The sequence below is a fragment of the Leptopilina heterotoma genome, unplaced genomic scaffold (assembly GCF_015476425.1).
Source record: "Leptopilina heterotoma isolate Lh14 unplaced genomic scaffold, ASM1547642v1 Lhet_97, whole genome shotgun sequence".
In the NCBI taxonomy this organism is placed as follows: Eukaryota; Metazoa; Arthropoda; class Insecta; order Hymenoptera; family Figitidae; genus Leptopilina; species Leptopilina heterotoma.
Genome location: NW_025111203.1, coordinates 560,507 through 581,330, shown reverse-complemented (window position 1 = coordinate 581,330; position 20,824 = coordinate 560,507). Strand labels below are relative to the sequence as shown.

Here is a 20,824-nt window from a genome sequence, read left to right as displayed (position 1 = left end):
TTCAGGTTACGAAGTTAATTTATAACTATACTTGTTTTAAAAAGTAACTTTTTTATTACTAAAAAGAAGTTAACTGAGTTACTAAAACAATAATAACTTACCAGCCAACACTGATTTTTTCAACAATATCCTTAGGTAATTTTCTCTAAACTGTAATAGCCAATAGGGTGAAAGTATTTTGCATTTCTAATAATATTGAAATGTGAAAATACGTAAACTTTCTGAATAGATTTATATCTTAACTCGAATGATTATTCATTAAAATAATGAAAATATTAATAATAATAACTTGTTGAGCGAAAAAACGCTGCTTACCGAATATTTAGGAAGCATAAAGTATAAAATTTGCAATTTACGAATATGACTTTAAATTTTTCTTGAAAGAGAAATAAAAGTAAGTACTACATGAACTAATTTAAAAACAGAAAATTATCGGCAAATTGATATTTATATCGAAATATATCTATATATACAAATATATATATACGAATTGGAGATTTATATACATATATATCTATATATACCTTCAACAGGTGGTAAACAAACTTACTTTATAAACTTTGTAAACAAGAAGAATAAAAGGAGTGTGAAATCTAGAGATAAAGCCGGAAAGCAAGTACACACCTTCTTTTAGTGGGCGAATCCTTTTAGAATGAGAGTAAATAAGCAATAGTATCCTAAATTAAAACCAGTATGCACTTTTTTTCCCTCCGAAGTACACGCAGTAGCACACTAAATGTTTTCCGCAGTTTGTTCTGAAAAACTTCACTCACGCGCACTGGTAGAAAAATGATGAAAAATCACTGAACAAAATCATAAACCAATTATTTCAGTCACTCGTTACTTCGATTGCACACACATATTACGCGAACGAATATCTGCAACTCAACTGCTGTGTGAGAATTCACAGAGTAGCGACAATACGCGGTATAAGAAAGCGGGGATGGGTATGACTACCAGCATAACCAGCTGTTGAGAACCCATCTTCCATTTTCGATTCTACCGCATTCTACCCAACCTACTGTTTACTGTCCCCTTTCGACCAGCCTTTCACCAATCTCTAGTTTGCTAGTATACTACCAATCTCATAACTTCTGTTCTCTTTCAACTTTTTTTTTTTACCTCCTTTTTTTCTATCTTTAATTATATAGAAATTAATATTTATAGATTTTGCTTTACTCTTTGATTTAATAATAATTAGAATATATTCTACCTCCCACCCTTCTCTCTTTTTCTCACGAGATAATCATTGTTATCTGCGTGCTGTACAATTGTTTTTTAAATTAATAAAGCATCAAATATGCGAATAATTTTTATGAGTATAGAGAGATAGTGAAAAGTCGGTATTGGACTTTTTATATACATATATAGTTCGTTCTCAGTGAAGACTAATGCGAAATCAGATTCGTGAATGGAAAAAAATGTCAGGGTATTTATTGGCTTCTCGTGGGAAAGACTATTATATGAACATTTATTTTATTTATTTTATTAGAATTGGAAAATTAAAAAGAAGAATAATTCTGCTCCTTATATTTATTTTTTATTATCATGAATAGTGCATAGTAAATTTATGAATGAATAGTAAAAATTACGAAAAATTATATTTTACAAAAAAAGACAATCGCTGTTTAGAACACACAGAAAAATTCATGTGAATATTGATTTGCTTTTATTCAAAAATCGCCATCGTGTTTTTATTCCGTAAAATAATTTTTCGTAAATTGATAATAACAGGGACCGTTATCAATTACGATTCTTATGGAAGAATCGATTGAATCGATTCGAAAACGATTGTTAGGGTCTTAAAGGCACGTTCACAGCTTACATGCTTACGACCAGCGGACAGACGGGGAAGGAGGCGCATGAGTCCTGAGTGTGAGCGAGAAAGATAATTCCAATTAAAATTTTGTTTCTTGCTCTCACTCAGGGTTAGGCACGTAAAATACATTAGACAAATTACGTGGTTTATAACAGTAAAAAGAACATGCAATTACAAAATGAATACGGATACAAGTACAGGTTCGTTTACATGCTTGCGTTTGAACGTCGAACAATGCCGCAATGCGTTATACGTTGAGCAAGGAGAGAGAGAGAGAGAGAGAGAGAGAGAGAGAGAGAGAGAGATGGAGAGACGACTTTCGGGAGCCTGATGGCTCACAAGCGCCTCGGACGTAAATGGCGACATTTGGTACTACAAGTAGGAACAAGTTCGTCCAACTTGTATCATGTTCAGTAGTTCATGACACTTGTTGGACGAGGTCGGTGCCACTGGTGCCACTACTTGTGGAAAGTGGATTTTTTGAAGGGTCATTCACAAAGAATAATTTCTTTGGATACTAATTTAATTTTATTTTGACGTTGTATTTTGTAGAATTCGTATTTTTTCAGGGCAGAAAAATTTCTCCATGACATAAAAAATTCAGTTTCAACAAAATAAAAGATTGAAAAATTTATATAAATAAACAAATAAATGATAAAATTTAACCCTCCATTTCCAATCATCTTTCACTGTATAGACCCGTCCTTAATCTTTTCCTTATCTTTGTCTTTATATTAATCGAGTCGAATGTTTGATATTCTGGACTCACCATCAAGTGACAACTATATACATATTAATTCATGGATCTTGCATATAATCATCATTGATAATATTTGAATGTAGTGCATACTTGTGTTGTGCATAATTAAAGATCACATTTTTCTTGCTTCCAGATTCTATTAAGTTTATTTTTAATATACATATATATGGTATATGTATAATTCGTTTGTTATTTATATTTATAGATTGTTAAATATAATTTAAAGAAAACATAAAAAATGCACAAAGTTAATGCAAAGTTTTTGTTTAAAGTAAGTATAAAAAATATTGTTGCATGGAATTTTATGGGAAAAATAAACGTGGTTGACTCAAAGAATAATTGTTACTAATAACGAAATTAAGAAATTCGTATGCTTTTATCGAAAGTTGAATAAAAAATAATATTCAGTCCCGAGATTATCGAAAGCCGAAAAACATACTTTAATTATGATTAAAACTAATCGTGACGATGCAATTAAGTAATATTAATTTTGTGGTAAACAATTTTTAATTGTGTTTTAAATATTTTTTATGAAATGGTTTATATTAGATTTCTTAAAGACATTAACTTTCACTCAAACTAAATTCCTTTTTCAATATATTTATTTTTTTATTGATAAAAATTCTTTTTTGCAAGCGGCCGGTTTTAAGTCGTTCGCACAGTTCGTCAGACCGGCGGCATAATTAAGATAAATGGCGGATTTGTTTATAAATTCATTTAATTCGATAGAAATTCTTTACTGGGAGTTTTTGACCTTAAAATCTACCTTAGAACACTTAAATTAAATTTGCAGTAAAATAAGCAAATTGCTTTTACGTTTTGTGATTATTTTTTATTTTTTTTAAACAAATCTTTTCTTATCATATTTTTATTGAAGTTTGTATGTCACGTAAATAAGTAACAAAAATAATCTAAATTAAATATGGATCTAATAAAATCTAATTAATATTATCTAATTAAATCTATAATATCTAAATTTAATATGGATTAAGAAATAATAAACAAACCCTGCTAAAAATAAAATCAGAAATAAAGAGAAAACGTCAGAAATTTTGATGTTTTGTGACTACTTTGACGATTCCTGAAGCTTTTGGTTAATTCTGACTAAAGGATTTTTTATGCTCCTGTTGAATCCTGATGTTTATGGATTGTGATTATTGAGCATTGAAATCTTTTTTTTTATTTACAGCCCCTCACCGAAATATAGCCGGTAAATGTAAAGTACCGTTAAAACTTGAAATTTGTGCGTAGCCCTTTTTTCACAATAGAATTGCGGGTCTATTGTTACGAGGTTCGGGTCTCTAACCTAATTTTTATTGCTCAAAAGTTTTGCAATTTTAAAATTTCAAGTAAAATGAATATAAATTCAAAATCTAGAAATCTCCACAATTACAAATATCTAAAATTTATTATAAAAAACATTTTTTTAAGGAAACTGTAACGTATCTCGAAAACCGTAATTGTTAAATAAAAAAGGATATCATTTTTGAATTTAAGTTCTAAAGGATATACTGCATGCATAATAAGAGCATATTGTTAGATGAATTCTAAGTCGATGAAAAACAAGTATAATGTTTAAATAAATATGAATATAAACAAATAAAAAGATTTCCCTTCAATTTTATGACGGTCAGTCGACCTTTTTCCAGGTAAAAAAGGGTGTCGACTTTGTATAAAAAACCTGACTACTTTTGAAGCTTTCTGATTAAACATGACTCAAGCCTGACGTTTTGTGGCTGCAATCGTAACAAATGCAGCCTAAAAACGTCAGAGATTCTGACTAAATTTCTGTCGTTTTGTGATTTTATTTTTAGTAGGGAATCAACATCTTACTAAAAATAATCTAAGGTCAAAATATGATTAAAAAAATTGTTTAACATATTTTTTTTGTTTTTTATTTTTTTATATTATTTTCTTTACCTAGGGTCAGAATTAGTGAAATATTCACAAAAAAAAAGTTTTTGTTTAATCGAAATGTTGGAAAAATATTTGCTATTTTCCGTGATCAGAATGTGTCGTATTTTGTTTTTCTACACTGAGAGAAACGGATAGTCAGATTTTGATGTTAAAAAGATGATGTTACACGATACTATCATTATGCTACTGCCAACCATCACAGATGCTAAAAAAAATATAGTTATGCTACCCCGTACTACCAAGATGTTACTCCTGATGATATTGATGGTAACGGTGACTATCTAGATAGCTGTCTGTATACGTAGCATTAAAGATGGTCACCCTAACCACAATTATGTTACCCACTACTATAAATTTCTCTCCGTGATATAATTAATGTTTTGACATATGATTTTGGTTATAAAAATGTTCCCGTATTTGTGATACCCACCAAAAAAAATTAATCATAGAATAAATAAATTTTTTTTCCAAATTGAAGCAAATTGATCAATATGAAGATGTGCCTCTACTCAATTGAAATTTTGAATGGTAAATGCATGTAATTTCTCTAAAAACAATTACTGTTTTTTTTGCAAATTCATATAAATTTAATGAATTTTCTCAAAACTTTGATTGATAATAGGTTAAAATTCTAATATCGAACAATTTTTTTGACAATATGTTCAATTATTATTGATGAATTGAATTTTACTTCTCACTTTTGTTTGACAAAAATAAATTGAGTAAAATCACTTAAATTTTAAAGTTTATATAAAGATTTAATATGTTTTTTATGATTAAAATTAATAGTTTAATTAAATCTTCAGAATCTTTACTTCTTTTGGTAAATTCAATCTCATATATAAAGTGATAAGTATAATATAAATTTTTAAAAAATGTTTCATATTTTCTATGTTTTTTGATACTCTTTATATTATAATTGATTTGTTTAAAGTTGTAGAAAATTTTTTTTTAAACTTTGTCTAATTTTACGAGTGGACATCAAAGATTTGATGAATAACTGAAGTTACCAACGTTGTTTCAACGTAAATTTTTACTTTTACTAATTACTTATTTTAATGTTAAAAGCCCTTTAAAAAGAATATGAAAGAATCCAAGCATCAGTGATATAGATTTTTTGTCACGGATTTGTCAAAATTTCCGAAAATTCAACTAAATTATTGTTTCCTCGCCTCGGAAGAATTTTTTTTCTATTGATAATTATTTATTTTAATCTTAGAAGACATTTAAAAAAAATTTCGAATGGATCCAAGGCGAGGAAAGCAGTAATTTTTATATTTTTTGTCACGGATTTTCTAAAAATTCCGGTATTTAAACTAAATTATTATTTCCACGACTCGGAAGCAATTTTTTTTGCTAATTGTTTATTTTAATTAAAGGTGAAAAAAAGGTTTATTTTTATGTTACAAGTCGTTGAAAAAATTTGTAAAAGGATCCAGGCCGGGTAAAGCAGTGGTACAGAAAATCAATAAACTCAGATAGAGTATACTAAACTTCCTATCACATCATCCTCTTAAATATAAATTTAATGTAATCAACAATCTTGTTATTTTGTTGGATTTTGCAATGTTTTATGTTTGTTGTTCACATATAATTTGTAGTTAAAGTATAATAAGAATATTTGTTTAAACATTTTTTTAATTATATTTTATAGAAAAATGTCTGCAAGTCACGAGCATACAGCACAAAAATGCTAAACGATGTTGTAATCGTTGGTGCTGCAAGAACGCCAATTGGAAGTTTCCTTGGATCTCTCTCCTCCTTCTCAGCTACTCAACTTGGAGCTATAGCAATTCAAGTAAATTTTAAGAATTTTATATATATTATTATTATTTAAGTTCGTTAAAGTTGGAAAATATTATACGTCACGCAATTTTTAGCGATTTTGGACCCCCTCCCCTATTCCACAATCTGTTACATATATTTAGCGCCATTTTTCTATAGAATGTCACAAATTGCTTAAGCCCTTCTCTCCCTCAAAGTATGATGTATTATATGGACGACCTCAAATTAAAAACAAAATTATTTTTTTAATTATGATATAGATTAATTGGGTAACTATCTAAAATTTTTGAAATTCAAGGTTTTTAAGAGTTATAAATGTCAAAAATAATATATTAATATTATAACCACAAATAAATTAAACATTTCAGGCAATATTTTTGGTTATCACCGTGATAACATCGACAAAGGGTTCACCCTCGACAATTGGTGCGTTTACCCTATTGTTTTAAATTAAAGGAGAATAAATTCTTAAGACATCCCTCGAAGCCAATTTTTGAGTTTTTAATTGTTTATAATTTTTATTTTCAATCAAAGTTAACAAATTAACACAATTTTTTAAAAACGGACGTTTATTTTCTTATTCCGTTACTGCACATGCTCTAAATCAGTTCAGATAAATCGATGCGTTTTAAATTTTCCTTTAATCTTGGGCAAAATTCATTTAATTTTTGTAAAATTACGGTATATAAGTCGCTTGACGTTTTCGACATTAATATAAGTACTGCTCTAGGTCAATAAACTACAGATGTTTTTTGTACATAACTCCCATAAAATACCCATGAAGATGTCTCTCCGTATATAGCCCATTATTCATGAAAACAAATAATTATTCCATTTTTAAACACTTTCCATGATCTTGGATATTGATAAAATTAATATGAGGCCATCGTGGAAGACACATGTAGCTATGAAATCATCATGACGTATAGGTGTTTTGGGCTTATAATCGTTCAACGTGTTCGTAGTGTTCGCCCTTTACCACGAGCACCACGTATCTTTTCCGATAGGACAACGATCGTGTTGCTAATTATCATCGGATGAAATATTGTGGTAAAGTGTTGCCCATATAGCGCTCTTCATGTTTTCTACCGAATCGCAATTTCTCCGAATTGCTAATCCGAGAAATATTGACAGTTTATCAATAACCTTACCTGTCAGCTTACGTTTTCTATACCTAAGCCTTTTACTAGTTTTTTCAAATTTCGAAGTTGAGTGCTCAATCATTTTTGCACATGATCAACACATTCTTTCTTATATAACGTCAATATCTTTGTAGGGTTGTCCATCGGTAGTCGCCCATATAGCTTACGTACTTTATATATCATGCAATTTTTCAGAGCGCTGCACTGAGAGAAGAGTTATAGTCGTGACAACAAAACGCGTTTAGTAGCAGAAACACATGGAGAGCGATTGTAGCGCCCCTGGCGGTTTAGTTCCTGTTTAGTATCCCTGACTAAACTGACAGTCGTTCCTACTATAGTGTAGTAGATGCGACTGTTAAATTTGTCCGTCGAAAATTAACAAGACTGTTTAGTTATCAGAACTGAACCGATAGTCGCTTTCACTATTCTCTTCTCTCCGTGTGAAACATTTTAATTGCTGCATCGACCTCCATTAATGACTAATAATTTATTTGTTGTTATAAATCTAATTATATTTTCAATTTAATATTACGTGCATAAATTGCAAATAATAATTGTTAATTAACAAACTATTTAATTTTCAAAAATACGATACAAAAGACATAGTCTGTGTAAATTATTCGTGCCGTCGAATTCTGTATTTAACAGAAGTTCTTATAAGTCGAGATACTCAAAATAATCAGGGTCTTGAAGTAAAATTTTTGAGTCCGATTACGGTTTTCGATTGTTATGAATCGTTCTAATTCCGTTTTTAACTCATTTTAAAATTCTTTTCTTTTAAATAAAGTATTTAAATGTAGTATTAAATTGTAGTATGTAGTTGAAGCAATAACGAACTCAAAATAAAATAATAGTCTGGGCAAATGCGAGTACTCCTAATTGAAATTTTCAAGTGTGGTATAAATATTTCGTCAAGAGGAACAAGTGTTCGAAAACAGTTTGAAAATTATGTTCATGTCATTAACTTTTTTTTTTTGCTTTTTTAAGAAGAAATTTGTTTATTGTATTGAGGAAGCTAAATGGTCATGAAATGAACAACTTGTTTATTATTATATTAGGGCTAACTTCATATGACGAAAAAAGAATATAATTTTGGGCAATTCAGGAAGTTAATTCTTTTTCTCTTTATTCTGATGAAATTAGTATCATTGCTCAAACTACATTAACTAAAAATTTAATGTTTAGATTAGATTTATATTAGATTAGATTACATTTTTCAATTATAAACTTTTCCGTCTATTCAAAATTAGTAACTGATTTAATGATTCCTTTGCATAATTAAATTGCATATTTTCTAATATCTTAATCATGATTTTGGTTCACAGTAGATTTTGTTATGATCAGTCATATTTTAGTATTTCGATTGGTGAACTGGATTTGAGAATACACCTTGCTGGTTAAACATTGAGTTGTATGTAACTGTTTTCATTTTTCTCTTATTTCGTTTAACCTCGCTGTATACAACATTTAGAATTAGTGCAAATTACGCTAACCAAATGGCTCTCAGTTGCGGAGTGAGTAGAGCCAGAGATGCAACTTGAGGGTGTTTAAGTCATAAGGAGCATTACCCAACAAAAGGGTCACAAACGCAAGCAGTTAATAAATCCATATAACTGCCATTAATTGCGAGTTCTACGTTTATTTATAACATTTTGTTCACTACTCCGAAGCTCCATTCCATAAACGACCAATCCAAGATTAGTTGTAGTCTCATAATAAAATTGTCGATCATATAAATTAATTTGAATTATATTTTATCGACGATTTGCTTCATTCTAAATATTGCATTCAATAAGGCTAAGTGAACAAGTAGACGAAAAGCGCTTTTTCTTTTATTACAAATTAAATAGTTTGTAAATAATTAATACATTTGATAAATTTAAATTGAAAAAATCTCAATCAACTAAAGATGTTAGTAAGTTAAAACTGAACTTAATTAATAATTGACAATTAAATGATAAAAATGACGGTGTGTTCTCGATCCTACCATAAGAGTTCAACTTTTTATATTTAAATTAATTTTGAACCATTTTACTTTAAAGCATGACACATTTTTCTATTTAATTTTATTGAAGCAGACATGCGTTAAAATTTAACAAATTAAAATAGCCTGTATTTATTTTGAACCTTGAGAATTACCAGAAATCACAAATTTTACATTTTTGGCTTAAATATTAAAATAAGAAACTAGGGTATAACACAAATTTATTTAAAAAGTCTGAAATAGTTACAATGAAAATAACTATTGCACCTTAATTGCTAGGGTGCATCTGTTTAATACAAGAAACAATTTTAAAACATTATTTTTCTATGTTATTTCTATTACTATCATATTTAAAAATAAATATTAGTGGAAAAGGATAAAAGAAGAATTATTTCCTGATTGCCTTTAAACCTCTTTTGAATCAAAACTTTCTAAACTCCTCAAGATCAAACAAATTCTAGATTAAACAATTCAAAATCCTTTTGTTCTGCCTCACAGTTCATCAATCACATAATCATCAACTGTTAGCTAGTATATTCATTCTTAATTTATTAAATTCACTAATAAATTTTTATTGTTTATATACTCGTCTCAAGCTTTTAATAGCTTTACAAATGTTTTAAAATCAATTTTTTACAATCAATCCTATATACTTAAACGTTTTGAAATTAGAAGTACTCGCAGTTACCTGGTCTACCCGTCTAATGGATTTTCTCTCCAGAGTTAACGGAAGCTATAGAAAATCTTTCTAGAGTACAACTAGTTGATCGGCAGCCGAGTTCTAATTGTGTGTACTGATGAACAATAATAAGGCGACGAATACCTTGAATGTTTTGAATCTAACGAACCTATTGAAATACCTACAGATCGAACTAAGGCAATCTTCGAAAAACTAAGGTTAGATCATTTAACATCAGAAGAAATTCAACACGTAGAAAAATTAATTACAGAATTTTAAAAAGATTTTTACCTACCAGGTGATAATCTTTCGTCTACACTCTTAGTTCGTCATAAAATTCCTACAACTGACGACATACCCATAAACACTAGACAATACCGTTTTCCACCCATCCAGAAGGAGGAAATTGAACGACAAATCGCTAAAATGCTCTCAGAAGAAATAATAACACCTTCTAACTCTCCTTATAACTTCCCATTATGGATAGTACCGAAAAAGCCCGATGCCGAAGGTAATAAAAGATGGTGTCTAGTAATAGATTTTCGAGCCCTTAACGAAAAGACAATAGGGGATGCATATCCATTGCCTAATATTTCGGACATACTCGATCACTTGGGCGATGCTAAGTATTTTTTAACATTTGACCTTGCTTGGGATTTTCACCAACTACAGACCGATCCGACAGATCGACAGAAAACGGCATTTTTCACACTAAATGGACATTACCCAGTGGTAAAAAAACCATCATTGTTTTAAAAACGTTCCAAAAACGTTTTTAGAACGTTTCATGTCTGCTAAATAATGTTCCAAAAACGTTCCACTGCTTTTAAAACGTTTCAGAACCATATAACGTTTTTGGCACGTTATTTAGTAAACATAAAACATATCAGACAGTTTCTTGGACTTGCAGGATATTATCGTAGATTTATAAAAGATTTCTCTAAGAGAGCTAAACCCCTATCTGACTTATTGAAAAAGGAAAAGAGACTTATCTGGACCCCTGAACATGAAGAGGCCTTTACAACCCTTAAAAACGCATTATGTCAAGAACCTATTTTACAATATCCAGATTTTGATAAAACATTTACATTAACAACTGATGCTTCTGATTATGCAATTGGAGCAGTATTAAGCCAAGAGAAAGATGGTTTCGATCACCCAGTAGCTTATTTATCAAGACTTCTAACGGGACCCGAGAAAAATTACTTTACAACCGAGAAGGAATGTCTTGCAGTTTTATATGCGGTAAGATACTTTCGTCCTTACTTGTATGGACGTGAATTCATTTTAGTAAGTGATCATGAGCCATTGCGATGGATTGATAGTATTAAAGACCCTGGACAGAGACTTGTAAGATGGCGTTTAAAGTTAAGAGACTATCAATATTGTTTTAAATATAAACCAGGAAAACTAAATTGTAATGCAGATGCATTATCAAGAAACCCTATTACAACTAACGACGATTCACATTCAAAAATTTGCGTAGTGACACGATCAGGTAAGACATATTTAGACCAACCAACTACATCAAGTAAAAATCCTACTGATGAAAATAAAGACATTAATAAACATAGCACGTCTCGTACCACCAAACAAATTCAAAAACCAAGAATATTTGTAAATCCTAAACCTGGTTCTAAACCAACCATTGTCGCTTCAACATCCGCACCTAATTTACAAACTGTGCAAAAGAGTGCAAAAAACCGACCGTCATACCAACCAAAGCTAGGACCGAAAACTTATTTTCTTAAACCGCCATCTAAATTTAATATTAGTTCTATTGCAACAAGACAACATCCCCGTAAGGCAAAAGAAAATATTGTAATACAAAAGGATAGCACTGACAACGAAGATGATAATCAGGAAGACGAAGAATCTGAATCTGAAGAAGAATCGACAGAATCAAATATCAATGTTCCCATTTAGAGGAGAAAACAAAGCGTTCTCCCAAGTCTAAATCTTACTTCAGATCCTACTAAATTTCCTACTCCACTCAAAAGTGCTCCACCACAATGTGTGACGAAACCCTTTTTCAAGATAAATTAGATCAATCTCAAGAGCAAAATGAACCAATAATAGAAACAGAAATTGAGCCTATACACTTAGAAGGACCCCCACAAAGTGACTCTGACAGCGAAAACGAAGACGAAATACAATCTACTAACAAATCATTCTTAAATAAAACACGACAACAATTAAGAGACGAACTCCAGAAATCTTTTGAAAAATTTAACGTATCCTCAAAGGAACATGAAAATATTTTAGAAAAAGCACCGACTATGATTCCTTGTGAAGCCCTATCTGAAGGAGAGAAAAATGAAGAATTACTATCAGCTCTTGAAAATTTAGACCCTTACGACACGGAAGATGAAGATGAAGAACTAGAAAGACGAATTGAAAAATTAGTAAAAAGAACTGAACAAATAACTACACTAAACACTGGAAAAGAAATTCCTTCCATTCAAATACAAAATAAAGACACTGACAAAATTGACCAAGATAAAGATATAGAGTCAAAATCTACATCAACTACATTCTCCCGAGAATTAACGACTCCTTCTACTGCTATTAAACCTACAGCTAGATCCACACCTTTTACTGCAGTATATCTAATCATTACTCCTTTTCTTGGTTCAGGCAAGTGATCGATGATGCCTGTCCCATCAGTGGGGTTAATTCTCAACGAATCATTAAAGATGTTTCCCACTTCCAACGGCGGATTAATCATAGGCAAGTCCCACATAGTAACAATGAAAACACAGTGGCTATCCTCCAAAAAGGACACTCTATTGGTCAATTGGTTCATTAATTTGGAAAACTCCATTATGGTGTCATTATGTATCGGAGAACTACTCTGTAGAACAGGCCTTGATCTATTTCGTCTCTCAGATGGAGGTATTCGGCGTCTCCGTTTTATTGGAATTACACCCGGAGGATTATTCCTGCCTCTTAAAGGACTCGTACGAACAAACTCCACACTACCTTGTTTTCGATGACCATCCACTGCAGCACCTGATCTTGTCCTGGAGCAGATTTCCGGAGTTTCAATTCTTGATCGGGACGTACCAGGCATACGATCATTATTTATGTCAACTACCGGTAATATTCCTAATTGTTGAACATCCAATGGGAATTCTACGCTATCACTATCCGCACTCAAAAGGATTTCACGACTTTGACCCGCACCGGACATCTTGCAGAAAAGAACTGACCTGTCCTCCCATATTTTCTCATCATCAAGTGTCATACCAAGGAATTTTACCCAAGAAGAAGGGATGAATGTCCAAGTGTATATACGAACCAATTTTTACATTTTTTCTGAACGTTTATATACAAAGAAAATCTAAACATATGCTCTCCGACGCGACATAGCGGTCACGTATTATAAACTCCATATAAAATACTTCTTATCTCATATTTTTATACCAACCTTATAAATTATACTTACCAAGAACCTTCCTTAAAGAAATCTCTGTATTCCTTTTTGTAACCACAGTAAACACCTTCCTATTATAAATTCACACTGTGCAACACCATACACATATTTTTATTAAAAATTCGCCAAAAAAATACCAAAAAATGAAAAATTTATTGTAAAATGCGAAGTCTAGATTAAGATATTATCGAGGACGATAACATTCGTAAGCGGGGAACGCTGTCACGTTTGCAGTAACTTTTTCTTTTCTTGTTTCAAATTTTAATATAACATATTTGTCACATGCATCGTATACAAACAAACATGCACTTGTTGACGACAGAAGTGTTAAGCATTCGACACCCTAAGCGATTTGAACGTATCATAACGACAGAGAATAAGAGAAACGCAAAAGAATGCTTAATAACTCCTGTTGACCTCAAGGTATTAGTCATCTTATGTGTATATTCCATTAATTCCACTATATGAGATTTTAATATTAAATTAAATCAAAATTGAAATCGTTTAAACAATTAGATATTCTTATGACAAGTTTTTCAACCAATTATATTAATATTACTATATAATTTCATGTGTGAACATTATTATAGACAAATTCTCCTATAAAGAAAAATTATATTTAACAACATTATGGTGATGTTTATGCATGAATCAATTGTTATAATCATACACAAGTAAACGTACGAATTGTTAATAACAAAATTCAACTTATGTAATATCTTAATAATTCTTCGAATTTGTATTATATAAGAACGACTCTAAAAAGGGATATCCAACGCATAGTGACCCCACTCGAGGCAAAGTTCAGTAACCTAGGGCCTGTTCGGTTAAATTTGATTGGTTAACTAAAATAGCTCGGCTCCAGATTGGTCTAGAAGACGACCTACATTTTTCTAAACATCCGTATTGGCTACTCACTGCTTTGCGCCCTTTTTCCGCGAGTGGGAACTATTGCATAAAAGCTGGAAAGCTCTCTTCCGAATTGTCATTTTCTTCCGTTCTCTTACCGAAGTAACCATCAGGCAGATGCCCTTTTTATATTTTTGTAATCGTACCAAAGACATACTCTGTTTAAATTATTCGTGCTGTCGAATTCTGTATTTAACAGAAGTTCTTACAAGTCGAGATACTGAAAATAATTAGAGTCTTGATGTAAAGCTTTTGAGTGCGAATACGGTTTTCGATTGTTATGGGTCGTTCTAATCCCGTTTAAACTCATTTTAAAGTTCTTGCCTTTTAAATAAAACATTTAAAAGTAGTATTAAGTATTTGTGTAATATCAATAAACCGATACAACAACTGTAAGTATTTGGTAAGATTTAATATTGTATACCTATCTACCTTTATAATTTGAGTTTCTTTGTAATAAAAGATTTCTTAAATTCTAAATCTATATTTCTTTCTACCATTAAATTGAGAATAACGTCATAACAGCTCCCGTAGAGCTGAAGCAATAACAAACTCACAATCAAATAATTTTCGCAAGACTTACCATCTTGCGAGAAAATTGCTAGCAACTTCCGAAAAGTACCCAGGAAACAAAAACCTATTCGCTTGTTTTCAATCGGTCAAAAGCTCTCGTGAATCTGCATTCTTAAAAGGCGAAGGCAGATTAATTCTGATTATTTGCACTACTTATTGAATAGGACGTCAATAATTTGAATCGGGATAACAAATTTTTTATTATCCGATTCACAATGTAACATAAATCGGAGGTGGCGTCGAATGAGAATAGTATGAAAAAATATGTTTACAGATAAATAAATATTATATTATTTTTAAAAAGAAATTAACGAATGAGAATCATTTTCAAAATAAACGTTTTATTAAATATTTACAAGAAGAAAAATGAAAAGTACTATGAACTCGAAAAATTTTTCGCACTAATATACAAACACTTCAAGTGCTAAAAATGTTCATCAAACATCGTAGGTTTCAATTTCAATAATAAAAATTGAATAATAATAATAATTAAATATTTTAATAAATTGACTTAATCTTCACGAACCTAAGCACTCGATAACATAATTGTCCACTATTGCACATTATTTATTATATTATTAACCGTATTTCAAAAAACGCCACAAACCCAAGCCACATGGAACGCATTGATATAATTTACAGAGAGACGCATCACGTTAGGTTAGGTATGAATTTCAAAAGTTCTTCTCTCACTTCCAATTCGCGTTTTTTCATTTTAAAATAAATTAAAAGGCACTACGTTATTAAAAGAACATAACCTTTATAGTACCTATTCAATAATATTTGACACGATTCAGTCTGTATCGCAACTTTCTTATTAAACTTTATATTTTCATAGTGCCTTTTCAAAAATAATTTTACTCATTTGCTTTATTATGCTGTTAACTGGAAAATGCTTATTGGAAATATTTGAGGTTAGCTTCTCCTACGTAGACTATTCAGGTGTATAAAAGTGACGAATTAGTCAATGGGAAAACACAGATTCAAAAATGTCTGAAAAATATTCCGATTCAAATTTCCCGAAACCGATTCAAAGCAAGTCGCTTAAATCCGCATTCTTAAAATGTCTGATAATAATAGGTTATAATAATAGGTTTTTTTTCCTGGGTACATCGCTCGTTCAAACCACGGTTATTTTTACTATTAATTTTAGTATAAACGTAACAACACAAGTATATAATTTAATAAATGTTATTATGTTTTATTTGAATAAAGGTAATGAATATAAAATAAATTTATGAATTAAATCTTGAGTTTCACTTTTTAAAAATATGTTTTTGTTTTAAACATACAATTGAATAATAATTGTATCGTAGAGAAAATCTACTACCCTTTTCAATTTTCTTTATCAATTTGCCGAAGAGCAAATACGTTACTTAGGATAGATTTAAATTAATATAAATAAATTCTCTATTTTATTATTTTATAAATTCTATTCTTATCAGTTTCTCTTACAGTTGATTTTTTCTGAGTCCCAACATTTAAAATACGAGCAGAGTAAGTGCTTCGCGTTGGGGTCAGGCATCGAAAAAACATGGAAAAAACAAAGTAATATTCTATTTTTAAAACATTTATTTGTTACAATATTAAGTAAAATATTCCTGAAATTCTGAACGTTCAAATGAACAAAATTTAATAATTTCTTCTTTTAATTAAAATTTTATTATAACATTGTGATGTGACTCAATAAATACCTATGTACCTATGCGTTTGTTACGTATGACTTCGTAACTATTTTTAAGTTTTTTAATAAATTAAAAATTCTTATATTATATAACTTCATTAAAAAAATTGGGAATTTTGTAATTAGATTTGAGTACACTATAACATACAAATCATTCACACAAAGACAATTTAAACTATCTATCATTGAAAAGTAACAAATTTACTATTTGTTATCCTTAATTTCACCTAAATAGTAATTTGGATATATTTTCTTTTGTACCAACAATATTAAATGACATTTTATTTTATTAAAATTAAGAATCGCTAAGAAGTATGGACAACACCCATATTTTGAAAGGGTTATTTTCCAGTGGAAGACTCTAAATGTATTGTTTTAAATATCAAGAAAAGAAACATACACATTAAAAGTATAGTGGATTTAGAGCATTGAACTCGTGTTAGCCAACTTTAGGAATTTGCAAGCTTGCGAAAAGCTTGCCAGGCAACAAAGAAGTTTAATGAACTGTGTGCAACAGTCTCCCTACTATTAACATTTTAATGAAATTTCAGGGTGTGCTCCACAACTTTGATCGATTTAACGATTGAGTCTGAATTTGTTCCTCCCGCAGTAAGGCTGCGTAATATATTGTTTCTACCGAAAATTGGTAGAGTTTATATTTTGTATTGATATTTAAAATATCAACCTCCGTCTAACGCGCTTAAAATCGATTGATTAAATAATATCATCAACCAAATATTTAAATGCAGTGACCCTGTAGTTTGAATATTGTAAGTTGATTTGAAATTATTAATTTATTATTGTTGGAACAAATCAAATATTATTTCCTTTTCTATTCTAAAATAAATACCGTCTATTCGGAATCACTGAATTAATAGTGATATTTGGAAAGTATCCACTATCCTTTAAAATAAATGAACTTGTTTTTTTTAAAAAGAGCATACATATAACGTTTACCTGAGATTGGACTTATTTTGAGTTTTAAATTATTTTCTTTTATTTAAAATTTATTTTTAATACAGTCAAATTTGAATTTGTTTTTAATAAAGATTTATAATTAATAAATAAAGCAAATTCATCCCTAACAGTGTTTAAATATTTTTTTGTAATTGTAGAATGTGATGCAGAGATATGGTATTGCGCCAGAAAAAATTGAGGAAGTTTTTATGGGACAGGTTTGTCAAGCTTCTGTTGGACAAGCTCCAGCAAGACAAGCTGCACTGTTTTCAGGTGAACTATAATAAGAATATCTACAATATACATTTGACAGCTCTAGTAATAATATCTAATGATTTGTATAATTTTTAAATGTGTTTAGTACTACACTCGTGATTCTATCACTGCTTGTAGATTTCTGCTAGTTTCCTGGTTATATTTTAAATAGTTTTATTCTTTGTTTCTTTGGCATCCATGTAGTTTTTAAAAGTGTTTGGTAGTAAGGTGGAAGTAGAATGAAATATGATGATTGTCTGACAAATAAGCATTGTATTAAAATGCTGTCCAAATTAAAACATAGTAACCGCATTTTCCGTAAGGTCGAAGTTTGTTTAGACTATAAAAAAAATACGACCATTCGGAAAATGCTGTTACTAGGTTTTTACTTTGAACAGCAGAATACCATGCTCATCAATAGCGACGTTTGCGTCCAGCGCATGGTTCACATTTTATATTATCAAACATGTTCACTAGCGGTTGTTAAGCCCTAAGCACAACTGAGTCAGGTGCGGGAGACGACTTCGGGATATGGGCTTCCTAACCTCAAAATGTATGTAAATCTTACATATCCCGTAACCGTCTTCCGAACCCAACTAAGCCTTTACTATCATCCTCAAAGAATCCTATCAGGGTTATGTAGGTCAATTTTTATTTGTAATTTATCCTAGCGATTAGGAATTGATATGATTCATTCATAATAACAAACTCTAGTAAAACGTACTTTTGAGTCTTAAAGAAACCTAGTAGTCTGTAGAAGAGCCGCTGTACAGTAAGCAGTATAACGCTTACCTAAAAAAATTTTCCGTGTAAGATTGAAAATTGAACATATATTGACTTCATGAATACAATATAAGTGAATGTATTTCTAATTATCAATTTTCAAACACACACCAGCTGTATGGTATAAAAGAGAAATTTCAAGTATTCTTTTAAATAAATGCATATATTTATAGGTCTTTCTAAGTCAACAATTTGCACTACTATAAATAAAGTTTGTGCAAGTGGAATGAAAAGTGTAATGCTTGGCGCACAGACTTTACAATGTGGTCACAGAAATTTGATAATCGCTGGTGGCATGGAATCTATGTCTAATGTGCCATTTTACATGAGAAGAGGTAAAACCACGTATGGTGGAATGATGTTAGAAGTAAGTTAAAAATATATTATAACATTCTGTATTTAATCTCAGTATAAATTTTGATATACATATAATAAAATTTGCGCTTTTAATGTGAAAAGTGACAAAATAAATACATGTTACGGTCATTGCCCAAAATCACTGGGCATTGTCGACAATGCCCACACATTTTCAATAATGTTCAACAAATCGTGTTAATGCCCGGGCATTGTCGACATTGCCCATTCATTTTTGGGCAATGTTGTTTAAATTAAAATAAATGAGTTTTTCCTCAATATGGACTAAAAAACTTTATTTAGTATCTCGGTAAACTATTTATTTTTACAACTGAGACTGCTGTGGCATTTGAAATTGCACTTGTTATTATTTTTTAAACATTTGCATTTGTTTTGAGCACAACCTGTTTTGCAGTTACATTGCCCGATTCCGGACATTGACCGTAACATACACATTTTAGTGCTGTAGACTTTTTCTGGTCGTTTGGAAATCTGTCATATATATCTGCAATTGTTCCTCAATTATCTAAATAATTTTGTAAACAATCTTGCATTGTATTCCACTGAATTTTAAGTGGAACTGCTAAATTTTTACTGTCATAAGATTTCGTTGCTGGAAATGTTGCACCAGTAAAATGAATATTTTGAAAGTATTTTACAACTCTTACCACGTGGTTGCTAACATTAGGAATTTTAAAATCTTCAGGAAGCAAATCTAACTCATGAGCTGAATAATAATAAGCATTTAAATTTTCGAATATTTCAATGTTTGGGCTTTCATTTTCATTTGTAGTTGACAATTTTTATTTATCACATTTTGTCCATCTGATGAATTTAAAAAATCGATTATAATTTTCTTCATTGAATTCATATTTGCAGCATCATCTGTAACGACACTACCAACAACATATAAAATTTAGCTTGCACTTTTCGTATTGTATTTAACATTAATTTTGCTAAATAATCGCCAGTGTGAGAATTTCCTGAGGTATCTATTGTGTCCTGTGATGGGGAAATTCAATTAAAACCTTTAAAACTTCTAAGGCTCTAATCTGCACCGTATTTCTCCCAAAATTACTTTAAACTCTCAAATTACCAATTGTTACTGAAATCTATCAAAGAGGGGATTCCGCTGGGAAAAACTGTTGCGGTGCAACAACCTTCAATTTTCAATCAACTATTCAATTTTTGTACTCACTACTTGGTGATGATTTCTCTCGTTCGGCAATCAACTTGGCAATCCAATTTTGAATATCCAAAAAGGAATCACCGAACAATTATTTATTTTAAACTTATTTATTTAAATAAAAGAATACTAAAATTACAACTAGTAATACTAAAAATGAAACTTAATCTAATAAATTCAGAACTAAACACTAAATTAAAGAACTATTTCAATTCGACTCTATCTCTAACTCTGTAGCCACACGACCGCTCAAAATCACGTCTATTCTCTGAAACCGCTGAGAACTCTCTGTCGAACCCACGCTGCACTGCTTCCTCGAAACGCCGGTAAAATTCATGGAAAACCCTTTTTCTTTCTCAGAACTCCTAATTTTCCATCAAGCTATCTCTCTCGTCCCCACTCGACGGCACCTGTTAGCCCGCCGAAAAGTGGGACCGCTGACCATGTGACCAACTCCTAATTGCTCATGCGTCAAATCATTTCTCAAACGACTTGACGGACTACGCACGACGGTGATCAACGAACTCTGAAATAACGACGCTGACAGAGAAACGATGCAACGAGAATGAGACGACGATAAAACAAAATATAACGTCTCACT

General features: G+C 30.6%; 2 protein-coding genes across 2 annotated transcripts in view; one reads left to right on the top strand and one right to left on the bottom strand.

The window, feature by feature from the left end:
• The window catches only part of LOC122512346 (spectrin alpha chain), a 65,022-nt gene extending 64,013 nt beyond the window's left edge, over nucleotides 1–1,009 (bottom strand). The window contains exon 1 of the mRNA XM_043628124.1: nucleotides 625–1,009. The gene's annotated coding sequence lies outside the window, so the exon portion shown is untranslated. The remainder of the gene's footprint in view (nucleotides 1–624) is intronic.
• Nucleotides 1,010–2,527: 1,518 nt separating this feature from the next.
• The window catches only part of LOC122512262 (acetyl-CoA acetyltransferase, mitochondrial), a 33,392-nt gene continuing 15,095 nt past the window's right edge, over nucleotides 2,528–20,824 (top strand). Inside the window, exons 1-4 of the mRNA XM_043628002.1 lie at nucleotides 2,528–2,850; nucleotides 6,151–6,294; nucleotides 17,804–17,918; nucleotides 18,857–19,050. Of these exons, the coding sequence (XP_043483937.1) occupies nucleotides 2,818–2,850; nucleotides 6,151–6,294; nucleotides 17,804–17,918; nucleotides 18,857–19,050 (486 nt within the window). The 5' untranslated portion in view covers nucleotides 2,528–2,817. The remainder of the gene's footprint in view (nucleotides 2,851–6,150; nucleotides 6,295–17,803; nucleotides 17,919–18,856; nucleotides 19,051–20,824) is intronic.